The 19,481-nt window shown below is 41.6% G+C and overlaps 2 protein-coding genes across 5 annotated transcripts in view; one reads left to right on the forward strand and one right to left on the reverse strand.

The window, feature by feature from the left end:
* The first annotated feature begins 87 nt into the window (after positions 1-87).
* rtn4ip1 (reticulon 4 interacting protein 1) lies at positions 88-7,286 on the forward strand. Its single transcript, XM_086127291.1, has 9 exons — positions 88-560; positions 1,363-1,514; positions 1,994-2,062; positions 2,167-2,291; positions 2,372-2,420; positions 2,498-2,634; positions 3,566-3,749; positions 6,696-6,788; positions 7,129-7,286. Exons 1-9 carry the CDS (start codon positions 305-307, stop codon positions 7,252-7,254), a joined length of 1,191 nt encoding a protein of 396 aa, XP_085983417.1. The 5' UTR covers positions 88-304; the 3' UTR covers positions 7,255-7,286.
* A 688-nt stretch (positions 7,287-7,974) lies between these two features.
* crybg1a (crystallin beta-gamma domain containing 1a) overlaps positions 7,975-19,481 on the reverse strand; it is a 39,977-nt gene continuing 28,470 nt past the window's right edge. For 3 of the 4 annotated variants that reach the window (XM_086126665.1, XM_086126667.1, XM_086126666.1), the window contains 16 exons: positions 18,324-18,501; positions 17,172-17,311; positions 16,693-16,819; positions 16,571-16,606; positions 15,613-15,767; positions 15,375-15,501; positions 15,135-15,280; positions 12,566-12,692; positions 12,434-12,460; positions 11,644-11,756; positions 11,274-11,406; positions 11,013-11,152; positions 9,768-9,891; positions 9,480-9,638; positions 8,972-9,134; positions 7,975-8,641 (listed from right to left, as the gene is read on the reverse strand). In XM_086126665.1, coding sequence (XP_085982791.1) covers positions 8,553-8,641; positions 8,972-9,134; positions 9,480-9,638; positions 9,768-9,891; positions 11,013-11,152; positions 11,274-11,406; positions 11,644-11,756; positions 12,434-12,460; positions 12,566-12,692; positions 15,135-15,280; positions 15,375-15,501; positions 15,613-15,767; positions 16,571-16,606; positions 16,693-16,819; positions 17,172-17,311; positions 18,324-18,501 — 1,984 coding nt within the window. In that variant the 3' untranslated portion in view covers positions 7,975-8,552. Of the gene's footprint in view, positions 8,642-8,971; positions 9,135-9,479; positions 9,639-9,767; positions 9,892-11,012; positions 11,153-11,273; positions 11,407-11,643; positions 11,757-12,433; positions 12,461-12,565; positions 12,693-15,134; positions 15,281-15,374; positions 15,502-15,586; positions 15,768-16,570; positions 16,607-16,692; positions 16,820-17,171; positions 17,312-18,323; positions 18,502-19,481 lie in introns of those variants that run through there. The other variant, XM_086126668.1, reaches the window with a different exon arrangement.

A 19,481-nucleotide genomic window follows, 5' to 3' on the forward strand; every position in this document is an offset into this window, starting at 1 on the left:
AGGACGGCTTGTTTCATTGGTCTGCGCTTAGAGCAAGCTTGCCTCTGATTGGTTAAAGCACATACTCATTTCAGGAAGACTTTTTTAATTTATTTATTTTGGGAGACGCACGTTGTTTTGAAAGGACAATATATTTACATTTCTTCAATATGACAATTAAGAACAAATATCTGTACAGGAACAAGGGAGAAGTGCTTTAAGAAACTGTCAGCGCAATGATGGCGTTGCAAGTATAACCCTCGCTTTCCTTCCACAGGGCTGCAAAGGGTGTCCTATTTTGTAATAATCATCTAACTACCCAGAGATGGCAGCTACTCGACCTGTGGTGAACAGTAGGCGGTTATTTCACCGGAACATTTCAAGGACATTCGTTTCCAGATTTTTCAAGACCTCCAGCAGCTGCAAAAGTGTCATGCCCGCATGGGTCATTGATAAATATGGAGGCAATGATGTTCTGCGGTTTACCAAAAACGCCAGCTTCCCCGTCATCACCTACCCCAATGAGGTTATTGTCAAAGTGTTTGCAGCAGGCCTTAACCCCATTGACGTCAGCATGAGAGGCAAGTGACATTTCTAGTCTTGAATATTCAAACCGTAAGTAAATGCAAGACAGTGGTGTGAGAAGTAACGAAGTACTAGAAATACTTAAAGTTACTGGTACTCTGCAAAAGTAGATTTTTCAGGCATTTGTACTGTCCTTCACGATTGTTCTTTGGACGACGTTTTACTTACTCACCCTACATTTGCAAACAGATAAAAGTAGGAGTTTTTGGCCCTCAGACCGATTCTTGGAATGTGATATGTCGTGGGCCAAAAACCACCAGATTCTAATGTTCACAAAAATACAGGCAGGTGTAAGGTGTGATATATTTTTTTCTTTCTGTTGTCATCATTCCCTATTTTTTTTATCTGTTCAAAGGGAAAACTCAGATATCGTTTTGTGTTTTTCCACTGAGCCTATTATCAAAACAATATGGCTGACTGTTAAACATAATTTTTACTGCACTTAAATGACATTTCAAGGTCTACTTAAAGATAAGACAAGTGACCCCATGTTGGCTCTTCTACCTGTTGTTCTTGACATTGCTGGTAACTCACATTGTGATATATTGTCCTGGTAAGAGCACTACTGATCCGGATTTGGTAATCGTGAAAACGGTGTATTAGGGTGATCCAATCCAATGTTGCTTTGGTAAAACCGGCATAAAAGTAAAACGGATTACTTGATCCTGAATAGCAAAAAATGGGATTTCCAAATCCAGATTATTTTGACCCTGATATTTTTGAACGACTGGCCTACAATGCTTAATGAATAATAAACTCCAATACTGTGTCCAACAATGATGTCTTGCAATATGCCAGGTGGCTATGGCGCAGCAACCATGTCCATGAAGAGAGACCCTCTGAACATTAATCAACGGGGCAATGAGTTCCCGCTCACCCTGGGGAGGGACGTGTCTGGGGTTATCATGGAGTGTGGCCTGGATGTGAAGTACTTCCAAGAAAGGGATGAGGTAAAAATATTGTGACACATTTTTATTAGCCTCAAACATTACACATATGTAACACTGTTTGCAAAACATTTATACTCAAATCGAGCTATTAAATAAGATGAAAGAGAGAACCATACATAAACGGACTCACAATTCCTAAAAATTAATTCTTTGAACTACAATTTGTATCTGAATTAAAAACCTAAAACATGTTTAGATTCCTGATTTCTTATTTTTGTTTAATTTACATTGGTTTTCATTTTAAATACCCAAGGGAAAAAAACTGATTCAAGGACACTGGTAAGCAAATATTCCAATGAAAAGCATTCATTTTTACATTTCTATGAGCATCATATTTTCTTTCTTGAAAATAGAGCCCCCCCCCCCCCCCGCCAAAAAAAAAAAATCACAAAATGGGTTCATTGAACAGATTCCTTAAAAAGGCACTCCACTTTTCCATTAAGTCAAAGATAAAGTTAGAGACTGTGTGCTCTCAACAGGTGTGGGCTGCCATCCCACCGTGGAAGCGGGGAAGCTTGGCTGAGTTTGTTGTGCTGAGTGCCAATGAGGTCAGAATCATGTCACAATCATGCAACGGAGGAATTTACTCGGAGGAATCATGCAACGGAGGCTAAACGTGTGCGTTTTTACTTCTTTGCACTGGCACACTCAGGTGTCCCTCAAACCAAAATCGTTGAGCCACACGGAGGCTGCAGCCATCCCTTACGTGGCGACCACGGCCTGGTCGGCGCTTGTCAACACCGGCGGGCTCACAAAAGACAACTGTGCCAAGAAACGGTGAGGGAATATGCATCCAATACACACACACACACACACACACACACACAGTCTCATATTCCCTGTTTTCTTTGTCACAGTGTTTTGATCATTGGCGGGTCTGGAGGAGTGGGAACATTTGCCATTCAGGTTGAGTGGAAGATTGCTATGAAGTCTCACCCATAGCTTAATCTAATATCAAATGTTAAGACTTATTATTGTTTAAGATGCTGAAAGCATGGGGAGCCCATGTGACCGTAACATGCTCCCAGAATGCCGAGCATTTTGTCAGGGGGCTCGGCGCGGACCACGTGGCGGACTACACGGCTGGGCCTGTTGAGGTGCCGCTCGCTGCCCTGGACAAGTGAGGACAAGCACGAAACTTTCATTCCGTGTTGTACGGGAGGGCTTGACTGAACTGGGAAATGTGGCCTTGAAACAAAATCTCCTTTTTGTTTTTGTTTTCACAAAAATCTGAGTAAAAACAAAAAAAGTAAAAATACCTTTTGCTTCTCGAAAAGCGAATGATAGATAGATTAGCACTGTTATGCTAGGTTCGGACCGAACATGAAATATCGGATAGCGCCGCGTGCTTCGCTTGCTTTTGTTCACTGTGCAACGACATAAGGGTTGTGTCAGGTTTATAATATAAATTGACAAATATGCATTTATAGAAAGGAAGAGAGGAGAGGTCTCTTTGTTGTTTTTGTTTGCGAGGAGAGTAGGAAGAAGGCTGCGCACATTTCTCTCAGCTGTCCTAAAGCAGCCCCTCCCTAGACCTCTCTTTTTATCTGCTCTTGAGGTCCCTAGGTTACAAGAAGGTGAGGCCACTTAGGGGAAGTTTGGGGTCTCAGCAAACTGGCCCCATCCTGACTTGCACTCTCCAGTATTCAACCTTCGCCTTCATGCAGGTGTAAAATGAGGAAACAGTGTAAAGCGCTTTGAGTACCAACGGTAGAAAAGCACGATATAAATGACAGCCCATTTTACCACTTGCGTTCCTACGATGAGGACATAAACTGTAGGCAGCGTAGTCTGTCACTAATCTACTCAGAACTAAAGTAATTATCTAATAAAATCACATCTCAGCCATACGTGGAAAACACAAAAACCAAAAACAGTTTGCGTTGCGATCACTGAGCTTTTTTTGTGTTGGGTGATGACGGATTGATGCACTTTGCTTTGTTGCTGACCTCGTATGGCATGAACTTTGGATTTGGAACTTGGATGTGTTGGTGAATTGACTGATGCCTCTCTTTCCTCCTTTCCTGCTCCTCCTCCTCCGCCTCGTGAAGGTTTGACCTGATCCTGGATAACATCGGAGACAGCACAGAACGCTGGGCGCTGAATCTGCTCAAGCCATGGAGTGGCGCCAAGTACGTCACCCTAGTTACGCCCTTCTTCCAAAACACTGACACCCTCGGGATTGCTGATGGAATGCTGCAGACGACTGCCACTGTGGCCAGCAAGGCCCTCAAGGTAGGAAAAAACAAAATCTCCTTAAAAACAATGTTTACATTTGAATTACTTTGTATGATTTAACTGTGTTTGTAAATGCTTGTAGGTGTTGTCTTTGTGTGAAGCACATTGAGTTGCCTTGTGTATGAAATGTGCTATATGATTAAAACTGCCTTGCTGTGCCTTATTTGAATGAGTAATAAGGTCGTTCCTCGTATGTGAATATCACATTAAATAGTTAGAAGCACTAACCTACATTTACAACGCATTGCTTCGGATCCAAAGTGGCTGTGGATCTTGGCCCAGCCATGCTTGTCATGTCACGGACGGAAACATTCGGTGGGAAGATGGAAACGCGCCAAATCAAATGTTGCAAACATTTTCAGAATTAGGTTGAAATACGCATAACTAGGTAAATAAATAAAATATTTACTTTCACCCCTGGTGGACGGTCAGACACTCCAGACACACAGCTGCTACTACACAACCAATTACGGTTTTAAAAAGTCACTTCTCCATAACGCGGATGATCCCTTTAAACATAAACGAACTTGACAAATATTTATTTATTTTTATTAACAGATAGTACATTACATAGAGAAGCATCACACAAGAGAAAAATAATACAAATCAGACAACTTGACAAAAGTTTTACCACAGCAGCATCTGTGCCCATGACGTTCGCACTTTATGATATCAAGTGGCTTTGTGTTCATAGTAGCAAGGGCTGGATGCTCTATCTGTATCTTATTGAAACTGACAGATGAACATTCAAAATCTTAATATCGAAATAAAGACGATATCAGTCACGTGACCTCGCCATGCTTGTGTTGCTTGTTAATCTCAGTTCAGCCAACCATATTCCTTCTTCCAAGATGGGTGTTGATTTCATTGTTCAAACCAGCCGAAAACAATCATTTTGTGGAGGGCGAGAGCGACATACGCTTCCGCTGCTACCAAGACAGCACACACCAAAGAAATCCACTTCCGTCTGCGCTGTCAAGGAAATACGAACCGTACACGTTGAGCTATATTGTTTTGTTTTGTTTTTAGAACAGCATGTGGCCATTTATGTATAATATCAAAATTACTGGTGGATATAATACCAGAGCTTGTTATAAAAATGTACGAACAGCCCACACGTCACTGCTCCACTCAATTGAAGTGAAGCGCGGGCTGCGTCCTATTTCGCTAGCAATGCAGGTCTTCGATGGCTGCCACCATCATTTTGTGGATTAATAAAAATGAATCCTCTGTAAACAAGATCCGGCACAATTCATATTGCTGGGAGTCCACACACCACATCGCCATGTCATGAATAGACAACCATCGTCATGGTGAGTGGTTAACTCCCCCCAACAACACACCTATCGACTACATTCTTAAACCGCTTAACCTTACTACGGTCCTGCATGGACACATTGGTACATTGCCCATGTTGATGCATTTAATTAACACACGCACGAACGCTGTAGGTGAATGAGGTCACAGTGTGAAATGCTTTGAGTGCCCGAGGTAGAAACGCGGTATTGCGACCTACTTCAAGATGGCGGCAGCAAACCTCACAACATTCGGCCACCGTCAATTCCCATTGGTTTCCTTGCAGTGGAAGGTTGATAATTGTTATTGTTCGGCACCGTGACATTATGCATATTATCAACATTTACAAAACAAAATATAGATGTCAATTTGCAGTTGTTAAGCTATTGTACTGTTTAACTAGATTTTCTTTTTTTTTAAATTTCAACGGTGCCACTTTAATGAACCGTCAGTTTGAAATATCACATTGAATTGAATATACTTGCTATTTAGTGTGAAGTAGTCGAATCCATCGTTGATCAGTTATGAAAAGAATGTGATTCAAGCAGCGATTCAGAGAACAGGTGTAGTTGGATATTGCCTCGTTCCAAAAGCACACACATTAGCATGTTTTTTTAGTTCGTGTGTATCAACAGTGTCTGTTTCATACTGCTCCTACCTTCATCTGTCATTTCACTTGCCGTCACCATCACATTCTTTTTAAATTGGCTGCTTGATCAATCAAACGTCCTCTCCATATTGCTCAGCTTCTTATTCCGCGTATGAGCGGCAGCATTTTCCCAGTGTCCTTATTTTCCCGCGTACCTGAAGGGCACATGTTACGTGACACATACACATCAATTCATTTCTTTTGTCGCGAGTAGGTGACCGCACCCTGCTATCAAAAGTACACACTCTTGTCTGGAGGCCCGTCTTGCGTTATCCATATACATGGATAACAACAGAAAGCTGCTCCAGTGCATCCAACTCAAAGCTCAGGTGACTGGTATTAGTGGAAAGCAACACAGGAAGTCTTAGAATGTCAGCAGCTAGAACTACATCCTCATTATTGCACTGGCGACAGCCAGGAATTCTTTGATTGAACATTTGCTCTTAGCTCTGCGCAGGAACCCACACACAGACACACACAATTTTTGATTGCTGTTTCTGTGTTTCTACTCTGTGCCTTTTATATTGTTCAGGAATTATTGAAGTACAGAGTATGATGAATTCAATTCAAAACGCGTGTCCGAAGCAGGAAAAGTAGTACTTTGGCGCCATCATTTGGCATCTTAGTACCAATGCACTAGGTTGAAGTCAGTGGAGAATTTTCATGTTGACACAAGTAGTGCCTTGCCACCATCTTGTGGCATCCACAGGCAATTGTAAACCTTTTTTAGGTGTGGCGTCAAGTACTGTCAGATTTTCGCTATGTGCGGCAAAGGTCACCCAATGAAGTGAAATTAAATCATTTCTCACGGAACGCCTCCTGGCACACTCATCAATGCTTGGAAATACCTTTTGGAGTAAAGCAGGGAGGCAGTTGTCATTTTACCATCATCTAGCATACACCAATCAGCTTTCGGTTTTTTGACTAACCTGCTGAAGGAAAATGTTTTGTCACAAATTAAAAGTTGCTTTTCATGTACTTATTCTGTTCTTTTGCAGCACCTTGTTAAGGGGGTCCACTACCGTTGGGGATTCTTTGCACCGAGCGGTTCAGCACTGGATGAAATAAGGGAAATGGTAGATTCAGGACAGGTGTGCCAACATCCTGACCTCACTTTTGTTGTGTGACTTTGTTCTGATGAAGCATGCAAGCAAGTGTGAGTCGAGATTCAAACCAAGTTAGGGTAGACGTACTTAACCACGTAGATGCCGTGCAGCCCAGATACCCATTCATCAATTGAAAATGTTTGACTAACTGTAATTAATTTCTCATTACAATAATTTGGCATGATTGTAATTTCCAGTAACACTTGAAATATATGTTGCTAATGTTTACAGAGTGCAGGCCTGTTTAATTTGTTTTTTTAAAAAAGGCATCAGATTAGTCTACAGATTTCACAACTCACTTTGCCTGTGCTGGCTTCGTTTGCAGATCCATGCGGTTGTCGAAGAAACCTTCAGCTTTGCACAGGTTCCTCAGGCCTTTGCAAAGGTGGAGAAGGGTCATGCTCGAGGAAAGACTGTGGTCCAGATCAACAAGGGAACAGATGGCGCGTAGCACCAAATGAATAAATAAAGAGATAAATTAAATACTCGTGTCAGATGCATGAAGCTTGGATGTGTTTGCTCCAATTGAGTGTAAAGACCTTAAACCTTCTACCTGATAAATGCTGGAAAATGTTTTTTTCCCCCCTCATCCTAAAGTGTTCATTTTAAATCCTGATTGTTCATTTTTACTGACGTTTGTGTATCCCCCTCCCACCCCCAAAAAATCTTTGACAGATCAGTAATCATTACTGTCGTAGTGTAGCCTCTTCACAGGGATTGAGCCCGAATTGAAACCAACATCACCCAGGTCAGGGGTAAACTGGACACTGGTTAAAAAGTCCTCGGCCAGTCACACCTAAGGCATTTTGGAAATTTGGGAGGAAGAATACCCACAGAAGCATGGGGAGAACACAAATGCCATAGAGAATGGTTGGAGCTGAGAATTTGAACCCTGAACCTCAGAACTGTGAGGCAGATGTTCTTCTTCTTCAAAAAAAACATTGTATTAACATACCTACTTGTGACCTAACTATGGTGAGGCAATTTCCCCAAAAACTTCGAAATGACCTCCTGACATTCGTTTTTTTCTAATTAGGCAGCTTACTCTGGCATTCTAAAATCGGCAAACTTGGTTGCGGGGCTACATTTGGCCTCAAAATTGGGCAAAACACAGCAATAAACCGTTTCCTAGAGTCAAAATACTGCTTGTTTTAAATCATACACGACAACATAACAGGTATTTTCTCTTTTATATTTACATATTTTCAACCGTTGATTCAAAAATTATGTGATTTAAAATCTAATCCACAAATGAAACATATGCATCAGATTCAGTGTTAAAACTTATTCGGAAAACATTGCAAAACTTTACAACATTACCAGCAGTGGTGACAAAATGTGTGACTAAAATATATCTTTGGAATTTAGACTTCATTGCGTCCACCAACATGAGATGAGGAACAAGAAACCGTGTGGGGGTAGAGTTGTCGCGTACCATAAAGCCCAGAGAATCGCCGCATTAAACCCGGGCTGACATTTCAAAACAAGCAATGCGCCATATAAAAAGAGTGTGGCCAGATAAATAAGAACATACTTTTCTCTTCGTTATAAAGTACAAAAACAACATGAACAAAATAAAAGTGTTCAATTAATGAGTACTGTATAATCCGAACATGGTTTCCCTCCTCCAAAAGGGTCCAGATGCTACAGGAGTGCAGTGTTTGTGCAAAGTCTCACTCAGGACTTGTCTGAGTGGTGGGTGCTCCACTAGCAGAGCTGCATCTGAGGGCCACACCGTGGCCCGGCAAGTCACAAAATCTCCAGCATCCATCTTTGGTTTGGTTTTCCCTCCTCAAACATGTTGAGGATCACCTGGTTCTGGTCGTACTGGTGACCTCCTGCGATACATTCAAAGTGGTATGTTTAAATTATGGCATGGAAGGTCATGAAGTGTGCATCTGCACGTATCAAGCTCATAAATGAAGGCGAATGAATTCAACAATATGATCAAATGGAAACTTGTTTGTTCTTTGCACACACGTCCGTTAAAAAGATTAAAATGTCACTGAAAACATTGCCTGTACACACATTTGAGAAATTACAGTCTGGATCGTATTATTTGTAATTGAAATAGTGGGATGTTTTTTTTTTGTTTTTTTTTAAATTCCTTTACTATAGTGTTTACTGTAGTTGACAAACACGATACAACCCAGACAGGGGAATCTGACCTTTGACTTCAAGGACCAGGCCAGGCTGGAAGTGGCAGCGCACCAGGCCATCTGAGGTTATGTCCCACAGCTGGTTGTCTTTTCCTGCCTCCGGAGACACACAAAGCCGACTGCCTGCCATCACCATGTTACCTGCAGTCTCCAGGCGACAGTCTTCGGCAAGCTGGAAGCAAACAGGACGCAGTTACAAGTTAGTTTTGTGTGTAGAAAAAAGGTGAATTCATAAAAATAAATCAAATTCCTGATCACAATGGTGAAAAAGTTGGGTCTCAATGAAATTGGAACAGTTCGCATTCAAGCACTTTCTGATGCGGAATGGCCTCTTGTCGTTATGATAGATGGTCAAATATAAAGCATTTATTTTTTTGCTTGTGCAAATATCCAACTGAGATATTCAACAAGCACTTGAATATGGCATTGGAAAATATGTATGCACTTCATTTAGACATACTGAGTAGTGTATTTGGATAAGAAGGTCGGGAGCGCTGACATGCTTACACATGCTTACCTTGCAGGCAAGCTGACCGTCTCGATATAGCCAGAGTTGCTCGACGCCCCCTGTGTCTTCCACAGCGTGCACCCTCATCAGATGGATGTCTTCAAGCGCGCCGGTCAATGACATCAGACATCCAGTCTCCTTGTTCCGCAAACGGATACCAATCTGTTTCTGTTGGTAAAACGCAACAAAGCTGAGTTAACCGAAAGCCCCCCACAGCATGAGAATGAGCAAGACAGATGACAGAACTTGGCATCTTTTTTATTTATTTTTTTTTTGGGAGAGAAGACCGCTCAATACCTGCAGCAAAGGCCGCAGCGATCCGATTCCCTTCCACCCACTGAACTTGCACCAGTCGGCGATTTGACCCGGGTGGAGCAGGATCTGTTGACCGCGGTAGTTGCTGCCTTCGTACAACACCCACCTAGACGGGAGGGGTCGGAATACGAGACAATGTGAGAAAAATGAACGTCAAGTGAAAAAGCCTTTTTTAGTCGAGCGCCTCCCCGTTTGGAACTCCTCACATCTTTGGCACAATTACTGCTCCTAATTGGATGCTATGCTGTTAAACCTCAGCTAACACCATGTAAAGGAATTTCTTAGAGATCTGTGACAACTTTTGCAGGACTGGTACGATTAGAAGTACATTGCCTTGAGTGCTCTCACAGTTCATTCACTTTGACATTGCTTTAAGTTGAATCTATAATCAAAAGGACAGAATGTAAGGTACATGTAAGTACACACTCAAAACAGGGTTCCTACAGCTTACGGCAATTAAAATGGAAGACTTCTTAAAAGGTTTTCATTCAGTTGCAATTAAATTTAAGATTACCGGTAACTTCACAATGTTCCCAATGCCCGATATTGTCCAAAGTTGCTGGAGTACGTACTAAAAATGATGTGCATCTATTCTTAAGAGTCCCAACTGAAACACACACACTGGTTGTTTGATTGGTTCCACTCTTGTGACTGCTCAATATTACCAGCAGTCATTTACTTTGTATTTATTTTTAAGGAATGTTGGTTTATTTTGAGATTTGAGACTATTTGCAATCCTAAACTCCAATTTATTGTGCTAACATTTTTAAGACGATTGAAAGCTCCATCTAAATCCATTTTAATGCCAATGAAGGCCTTATTTTTAGATGCATGCATTCAGTGCCTGTTAAGGATCTGAGGCAACCCTGCAAAAAGATTCGAGGAATAATTACATTCGTTTTGCATCAGCAGTATGGTTCAATTATGTCAAATGCGAATAGTTTTTCGCTGACACCATTATCATTTTCGTAAACCTTTAATTGTGCACAAAGGTTTAGTCTGAACCAATTTTGGATTTAGTCTGATTCAACATCACGGCTTCTCATCACATTTCATTGAAAAAGTCGCATGTTGGATCATCACAACAAATATCGGAAGAATACCTAGCCAGTGTAGCCACTGGCCACCAACAAACAATGTTTTGTATTGAAAACTGTGGACAGGAAGCTGCACACAAAACCCAGCAATTCAAAACATGAACAACCTGAGTCGCAGGTAGGTACATACTTTCCTCCCTCCACCACCAGGGAGCGTATGTGAGCGGGTAAGCCTGCTTGGTGCAGGTTCACAGTCCCATGAGTCAGCAACACTCTGCGACCTGTGCACCCCAGCTTGCTGAACAGCAAGAGGGAGGGTAGAGACAACTCCTACATAAGAAAGTAGAGAGCTTTGTTACTCACATGAAACACGACACTCACTCACTGCACAGACAGTTTGTTCGCCACAGGTGCACGCACGTCATCGAACGCATACAAACAAAGCCCTTACGTGGCCAACAGTTTGCATGGAACGGATCCTCACGTCTGAGGACAGGAAGCCCAAGAACTCAGCGTCGGGATATTCTCCCTCCTCCAATAAGTACATGTTGTCAGTGAAGTTGCAGCCTTCATATGCGATCCAGCTGAGCATTAAATAAAGACACACATACATTACGATGGCATGCTGTACCATGTGATCGGGATATACTGTATGCATTTCCAATAGGTTGATATTTTACACTAGGTTTGCCTCAAATGTAGCCGTCACATTTTTACATATTTCAGTGTTAATTAAAGCACTTCCATACGCTTGCAAATGTATAAACATCATTTTGCTGTGGTACTGAATTGTCCGTTCCGTTGTGGCTCCTATACTGTACCTGCCAGTTAGCACCTTACAGGACATGGGCACAAAGTCCTCATCCAAAGCTTCGGCACTGTCCTCCAGAAGCATCAGTTCACCCTTAAAGTTGGGCTCAGAGAACAGCTTCACCTGGATAGCAACACAGCACACGCTTACGGGCTTCGGAGACATACACAATCGTTGTAACATTAATCCACCTTCTAAATACAAAACTGTTGAGAAGTATTGGATGTAATGGAGATGGCACAGTATGGTGTGTTTGGTGCATCTGACTCAAAGTCAAGGCTTTTGGGTTTGAAATTCTGGGAATTCCAAAATCCTCCAACATTGCAAAGACGTGCATGCACAGTCAATTGAACATTCTCAATTGCCAATAGGTGAGAATGGCTGCTTGTTTTGACCCTGGTGAGAAAAAGCCATTGGACCACTCGATGTAAAAAGTGTCTTTATCTGGAGTAGCTATTGAGGCAAATCACACTTTAAAAAGACCCCCAAGGGACAATTGGTCAATTTATCCATCGGGTCTTGAGATGAATTGCATTTCTCCATCTCAGCGTGGCATTTTGGATAATTTGCTTTTTGCATGGTATCTGCTCTGTTCCAGCACGACTGTGGCCCGATACATTACCGAGGGCATGGCAATTGTGAGCCATGCCCTCTTGACCAACATCCGCAACCTCTGACATCACAAGAGTTCTTCTGGAAGAATGGCTGCAAATTCCCACAGACTCACTCCAGGAATTTGTCCAGTAAAATACCTTTCCCCCCATATTCGAAACAGGAGGAGAAATGGTTACAGTACGTACCTTGAACTGAGATTGCAGCAACGTTTCCTGGAAAATAAGAAGTGAGGAAATCTGAATGAGCGTTCAGAACAACTAAAGTAACTTATTGAGTCATAGTGGGAATGCAAGTTTTATTTTATTTTAATTTTTTACATTGAAGACTGGCTGGATTGATGATATCTTGAAATTCTGGGCACCCCAATCTTCTGGGCACGAATATAGGCCTCTCTCCAGGATGTAGAGCTCACCGCTGAATGCTGGATTCTCAAATGCCACCCAGCTGTCACCAAGACAAAAGACAACTGAGTCAAAGCCATGTTCCATTTCCATTCAGTTTCCTTGACCAAGGTTCACGGTTACCGTACTAAACGGTGACCACCCACACCTCCTCAGGGATGGGTTAAATCCACAGAACAATTTTTGATATACATTTTGCATATGACTAGTAAAGTACCGGTACCTTTATTTTAGATTTTACTTTAGGTATACTGATAAGACTGGATATTCTTTGAAATCGATATGGTCTGTGATCATACAAATAATAATATTTGACAAAATCGTTTAAAATTCCCTTGCAATGGTGAAGAACATCTTAGCTGTTTAAATATGGACGAATCTTCTAACAACCTGATTTCTGGAACAAATCATGAGGGGTTTACTTGAACGTGAAGATAAAGGCTAAACCCAGCCGATTAAGCAGGAAGATCGATCAGAATCATCTTTATTGGCCAAGTATGTAGAATACACAAGGAATTTGTCTCCGGTAGTACAGGCTACCCTAGTATCACCAATAACAAGCAACTACGATAAACAAAGACATGACATATAAGTATCGAAAGGCTTTCCGTAAAGTAAGGGTACCGTCGTGCACTGGTACCACCCAATGACAGCTCCGTGACAATGTGCATAGTCATGCAGCCGAGATAAAGTGATCAGCGCGGTGGCGGATGCTGGTCCGTCAAGGAGGGGAAGCTCAATTTCGGCCTACATCATAAAATGCGTCGGTTTATTTATACGTGGGTTCGACTCTCCGTTCCTTTTCAAGAAAATGATCTGTGACCCTGTCATACCAACGAGGCGTCTTTTCCAGGGACTTAACTAGTGTCCTACAACTGCAACAACTACAATAAAACCCACCAGAAATAAAAGATTAATTTGTCTCTAGTCGTTTTCAACAAAGAGAGTGTCGCACAGGTGATTAGAAGAAGTCTCCAGTTCAACTCAGAACAGAATGAGAATTGAAAAAATGCTCCCGCGGCTGCCTACACCAAAAGATCGGTGATTGTCTCATTTTGCTGTCAATCAAAAAGAGATTCGGCCTCCGACAGATCATCCAATCATCATGCAGAAAAGCTGAGCGTCCGGGCCAGCCCATAAACGCCCACTGTCCATAGACTCCCAGAGACGCTGAGCGTCCGATGGGCGGGACAAAACCAGCATTTATCCAATGACTCGTCTCGTTTCAATGCATTGGGACAACCTACTCAGAACTCTCTCTCGACGCCCAGCGTCCGCGCTGGAGACACCGCACTGTTAAAGCACAGTGAAGCTGCGGGAATGAATGAGAAGAGAGTCGCGTGGTAACCGGTAATAAGAAGCTGATTCGGAAAAAAGTTGAGCGCGTTGTAGCGCATATTTAGTCAATGACATGGACACACATGTATTTGATCACTTATTTTTGGACATTTTTGGGGAAGCTGAGATTCCCTTGCAGTCTTAGAGCAATCGCCTCTGGATCAGCGGCGCAATAGAATACGATGACGGATGTGCACTTGGTGCAGATAATCGTTGCGCCATTTTAAAACGACCTTGCAGTATGTGTGGAACATCTTTTCGTGTGCAATTGCACAGAAAGTCCTTGAGCGCTTTTAAGTGTCTGATGCTGTGGAATATTGATCAATGACAATTGTTCAAGTATGTTGAGAGCTGGAGCTAAAATGATCAAGGGTGTGTAAAAATGCAAAGAACCTCGATAGATTTGAGTTACTGTTTCGGGAGTTAATGGTGAGAGGGAAGACATTGAACGTCCGCTGGTTTTGGTGCGCATGGTTCAATTGCGCTTACCCGAAGGGAGTAGCTGGCTTTAATCAAACTGATTACCAAAAAAAAAAACGTACTTAACATATATTTTGATCAGAGCCCTTGCAGTCAAGCATATTTAAAAGAAAATGACCCGAGTTGTTGCATTAAAAGGTACTTATGTGAAAGATGTATTTTTTTAAACTTAGCAAACCAACCAGCCAATTTCCATTTATGATCTGCTGTAATCAATCAGTTAAAAACTATGTCCGATATTGCCAAGACCCTTTCACGAGCATCAACGGTGCCATCAATGCAAATATCTAAGCACAGGAAATGAAAACCATTCAAATTCACAGAAGACAATGACGTGCGCAGATCAGTTGCGCCAGCTTACTCTGAAATGTATCCTCGGGGGCTGTTTGCATGCACCATCAAGGTGTGTCAAGCGTTTGAACAGTGAAAGAACTCTTAGTCATGTTTGTAAGTAGACTAGCACACACCTAAAACTGCAAGTGTCTGCATGAGAGAACACAATCAGGACATTTCATGTTACCCCTTGTTTTTACTGTCTCTAAAGTCTGCTGAAAGTCGACTCTCAAGTCTCTACTTCTTTCCAGCAATTTGAAGCATTTGTTTACAATGCACACCTCGAAGTGTAAAATAACAAGAAAAAGCAAAAAAGAGGGAGTATTTGACTTACACCCCACTCAGGACGTTGATGGACTGGGTTTTCAAGCTATGGCCGATGCCCTCCATGCTGACAACGGGGCCCATTAGATCCACACTGAGCCCCCGTTCGTTCAAGTTGGGCTCACTGAACAATTTAATGTGCGGGGACAGGAAATCCTAAGCGAGATAGCATGAAAAGAAATGATCACTGACTTGTAAAATACCTTGTGTAGCATTAGATAAAGGTGTACGACAATAAAATAAAGCTTACCGTCCTAATGGAACAAAGGGAGAGGAGACCATCCTCAGAACCCCCCCAATCACTGCAATGCGAATACTCTCCTTCTTCAAGGATGTATTGCTGACCCTCAAAGTCTTCCTCTTGATAACCAACCCAGCTACCATACAAAAACGCAGAGAGGGCATTTTACACATTTCTACTGTAACTCATATTCATCAGGAATATCAACATATTCTACCCACTTGCATCTATGGACTGAAATACTCACAGACCACCGAGTATCTTGAGGGACCCCACGGAAGAGATTGTATTTGTAGTTCCACCAGAGTCGCCTTGTTCGGCTTCTCCCTCTCCCAAGTTGTACAAGTCACCATCCACCTCTAAACACTCTCCCTCAAAATTGGCCTTCTCGAACACCAGTGCCTAAACGGGCCAAAATCAATGACAAGGCCTTTTAGTTGACACAAGTTCATGCGCTGTGGTTTTGTTTCCTGGAGATTAACCGAGTAATTTTCCACCACAGCACAACACATAATGCTACAGGTCGTTTTCAACCTAATGCCAAGTATCATGCCTGTGTTCTGAACGAACAAATATTGTGGCGATTGAAAATACAATTTACATCATTCACTTCGCAATTTAGGAAAGACTAAACAGCAGGAACATTTATATTGCGGCGAAAGTCATTCCATTACAAATGTACAATCATTCATAAAATATTTCAATCTTCAATTGTCGTGTATTCTTTAACATGCCACATACTTGCATGGACAAGCAGCCAAGATCAACCCAAAAGGGAATGACACACAAAATATGTTGAGAATTTTGCACTTCATTGGTTTCGGTCATATCTTTAAAAAAATTTTTTTTCGAGTGCAGCAATCATGGCGTACAGAAGGATCAGTATCACCTAAGCTTCATTACGGCTGCCGTCAGATTTTATGATTCAAGACTTCTCCCATGACTAATAACCGTCACATCCTTTAGCGTATTGATGTCACCTTTACAGTTAAAAGTGATCATTGTGCAAGATTGTAACTTACCAGTTTCAATTGTTTATTTGAATTTCAGGAGTGTTTAACTTAGGTTGGGCTCTTTCTTTTACGACATGTTCACTTACATTTACAACTGTTCCAGATTCCAAGGCTGTGCGTGATGCAATCAATATAGTCCATAGGAAACACAATAAATTTAATGTAAGAGAGGTGGATATACTTGAAACAAACCTTGACGTCTTTAGGATGATACACCTTTATTGCTCCCTGTAAAGACAGACAGAGAGCATCAGAATTAGTCAATATCCAAAATGACATCAAAGTGACAGACACCCTGCACAGTAGATATTTACAATTCGAAGGGGCCTGAGAGAGCCAACAAAGGGCTGTGGGAATCCCCAGGTCTCTGAACAAGGAAATTCGCCAACTTCCAGCACTCCTACGAAACCTCCAAAGCCAGGATCACTGTACACAAGCCAGCTAAACAGACGGACACATGGAGAGAAAGTGGACCGTTGTTTTATAAAGATAAGAATGATTGTGAAGTAGTAACACACACCTATTAATTATAATTATCTTCTTATCGTAAGGATCCAATGTTTAACCTGCTAGTTGGACTTAATAACAGAAGTTACACTTAGATCACTAGGCGGTACTTTCAAGATACAAAAAGTAAATGGGGAAAATATTTAAAAGCGAAAAGAAGGTATTTTGCAGAGCAGTTGTGTATTTTCTCAATTGGAAATGAGTTGTAACTAATGCAAATCAACCAACATTAGATCTGCAATTAGGCAACAGTCGCTGTTATGTCGCATGAGTAGCATCAACTTACACTCCCGAATGGACCTTGATGGAACCAGTGGTCTGGGGGATCCTAAAGGAGCAAATTTCAATTGTGTCGTCATAGTAAGAGGACACCCTTCCCAAACCATTAACTTCTGTAAACAGGTCAATTCTGGGTTGGGAATAGTCCTGCAACAGAGAGAATAACACGTATTTTTTGTGGAGCATTTATAACAACAACAACTACATCTGCAATCCACTCTCATTTTTGACATATATGACTTAGTTTTTTTTTTTTTTTTCGTTGAAAGGTATAAACAGTCATTCAGGGAGTTCATAACCTCGTTAATTGTGTTTTCAACTTCCCAGATTCAACTAGCTTGGATCAGGGGTCGGCAACCTTTTACGCTCAAAGAGCCATTTCGACCCGGTCCCATATCTGACTATTTTCCGAGCGGCCCCAAAACTTATGGATGGTTGAATTTTCAGACTTCATCCACCTCTTGAATTGATTTTTCCTCAGATCAACCTTCCACGTCAGTTCTGAAAAAGCTCCCCCCCCCCCCCCCCCCCCTCTCTTCTCACTCCGGATGTTTTTCAGCAAAGCCTGTGTGTTAATTTTGGACATGTCTTTCTACATTTGACCTTTATTGTTGGCCGGTTTTTCACCACAAATTAAGCATACTGGTAAGCAGCTCTCAGAGGCACCGTAAATGCAAGTGAATCTGCCCAGGCATCATTAAATCTTTCATGTAAAGTATTTTTTCCAGCTTTTTAAAAATGGTATTTCCAATGTTAGAAGGATCAATCCATCCATCCATCCATTTTCTGAACCGCTTAAAACTCACAAGGGTCGCGGGGGGTGCTGGATGCAATCCAAAAATCGTCCAGAAATCTGCTTTGTGCCATAATAGTAAAGAGAAGACATTTTGCAGTGGTGTGTAGAAAACGCTGCATCATGCTGACTGGTGCTTGTAGTATTTTTGTGACTTTATTAACTGCATGAGAAGGGCAAAATGTGACCGCAAATGATTCATACGCGAGATAATCAGTTAAAAAGCTGAATTGTTGGTGTCGTTCTTGCACTGGCTTTCATCAGATTGTGAAGCTGTAAGTAATGTCGTGTCCAGTGATCTGACAGTAATACAATTGAGCGATGAAGTTACACATTTAGAGATACAGATCCAAGATGGCAACTTACGTTGACTGCCAGTCGAATAGAACCGATGGTCAAGGGTGTCGTTGACACAGGCTGACCCTTCTCATCCAGAGTTGTTGGGGCTCCATCGTCAGCCCACACGTTCATTAAATGATCTGTCTGACCTTCCTCAAGGGCAATGACACGACCCTGGAAGCCCTTATGTTCATATAGGAGCCAGCTAAATATAAAAAAACAAAGTATCAAATTAGATAGATACCAAAGTGCTGTACGTACAAACCAATGAGATTGTGTAAAAAGTAAACAAAAACAGAATACAATAACTTGCTAATCCTTGTTAACCGACGTGCAATTCAATGCACTAAAAATAACATATTTAATGTTCTTACTGATGAAGATTTTTTTTTTTTACCGCGAAGGATATCGGGGGAAATGGAAAGAAAAGAAAAACTGTGTGTCTGTGGGCATCTTAATTTATTATAATGTATAATTTTGTGTACATTGCACCTTAAGCATCCTATCAGTTTCACAAGAATATTTTAAATAAACAAATCTAAAAAAAAAAAAAAAAAAAAACTACTACGCAACGCAAAACTCATATAGCATCAACACCCAGAAATGCAGCCGACTTCTGCGAGTCCAAGCTCATCTGAAATGGACTAACTCAGAGTGGAAAAGTGTGCTGTGGTCTGACGAGTCTACACTTGAAATTATTTTTTGGAACTCATATCAATACAATACAATACAATACAATACATGCTGATTTATATAGCGCTTTCACAACAGCGGCAGCTGTAACAAAGCGTTTAACAAAACAGTTAACATTAAAGTAAAATAATAAACACAACACATAACATAAAACAATCAAGCCAGCAGCTGTGGCGGTATTGGGGTGTATTCATGCCCATGGCATGAATAACTTGAACATCTGTGAAAACACCATTAATGCTGAAAGGTATATTCATGTTTTGGAGCAATATATCGTGCCATCCAAGCAAAGTATTTTTCAGGGACGTCCCTGCTCACTTCAGCAAGACAATGCCAATCCACATTCTGCATGTTTAATAACAATAACAACAAAAATGGGGTGGCTGCATGGTAAGAAAGTACTAGACAGGCCTGCCAGCAGTCCAAACTTCCCATTGAAAATTTTGTCTAGTGCAAAATACAACATCAAAGACTGGACTGTTGAGCAAGTGA

Source organism: Hippocampus guttulatus, chromosome 13 (genome assembly GCF_054856545.1).
Source record: "Hippocampus guttulatus isolate MCC_2025c chromosome 13, RoL_Hgut_1.0, whole genome shotgun sequence".
In the NCBI taxonomy this organism is placed as follows: domain Eukaryota; kingdom Metazoa; phylum Chordata; class Actinopteri; order Syngnathiformes; family Syngnathidae; genus Hippocampus; species Hippocampus guttulatus.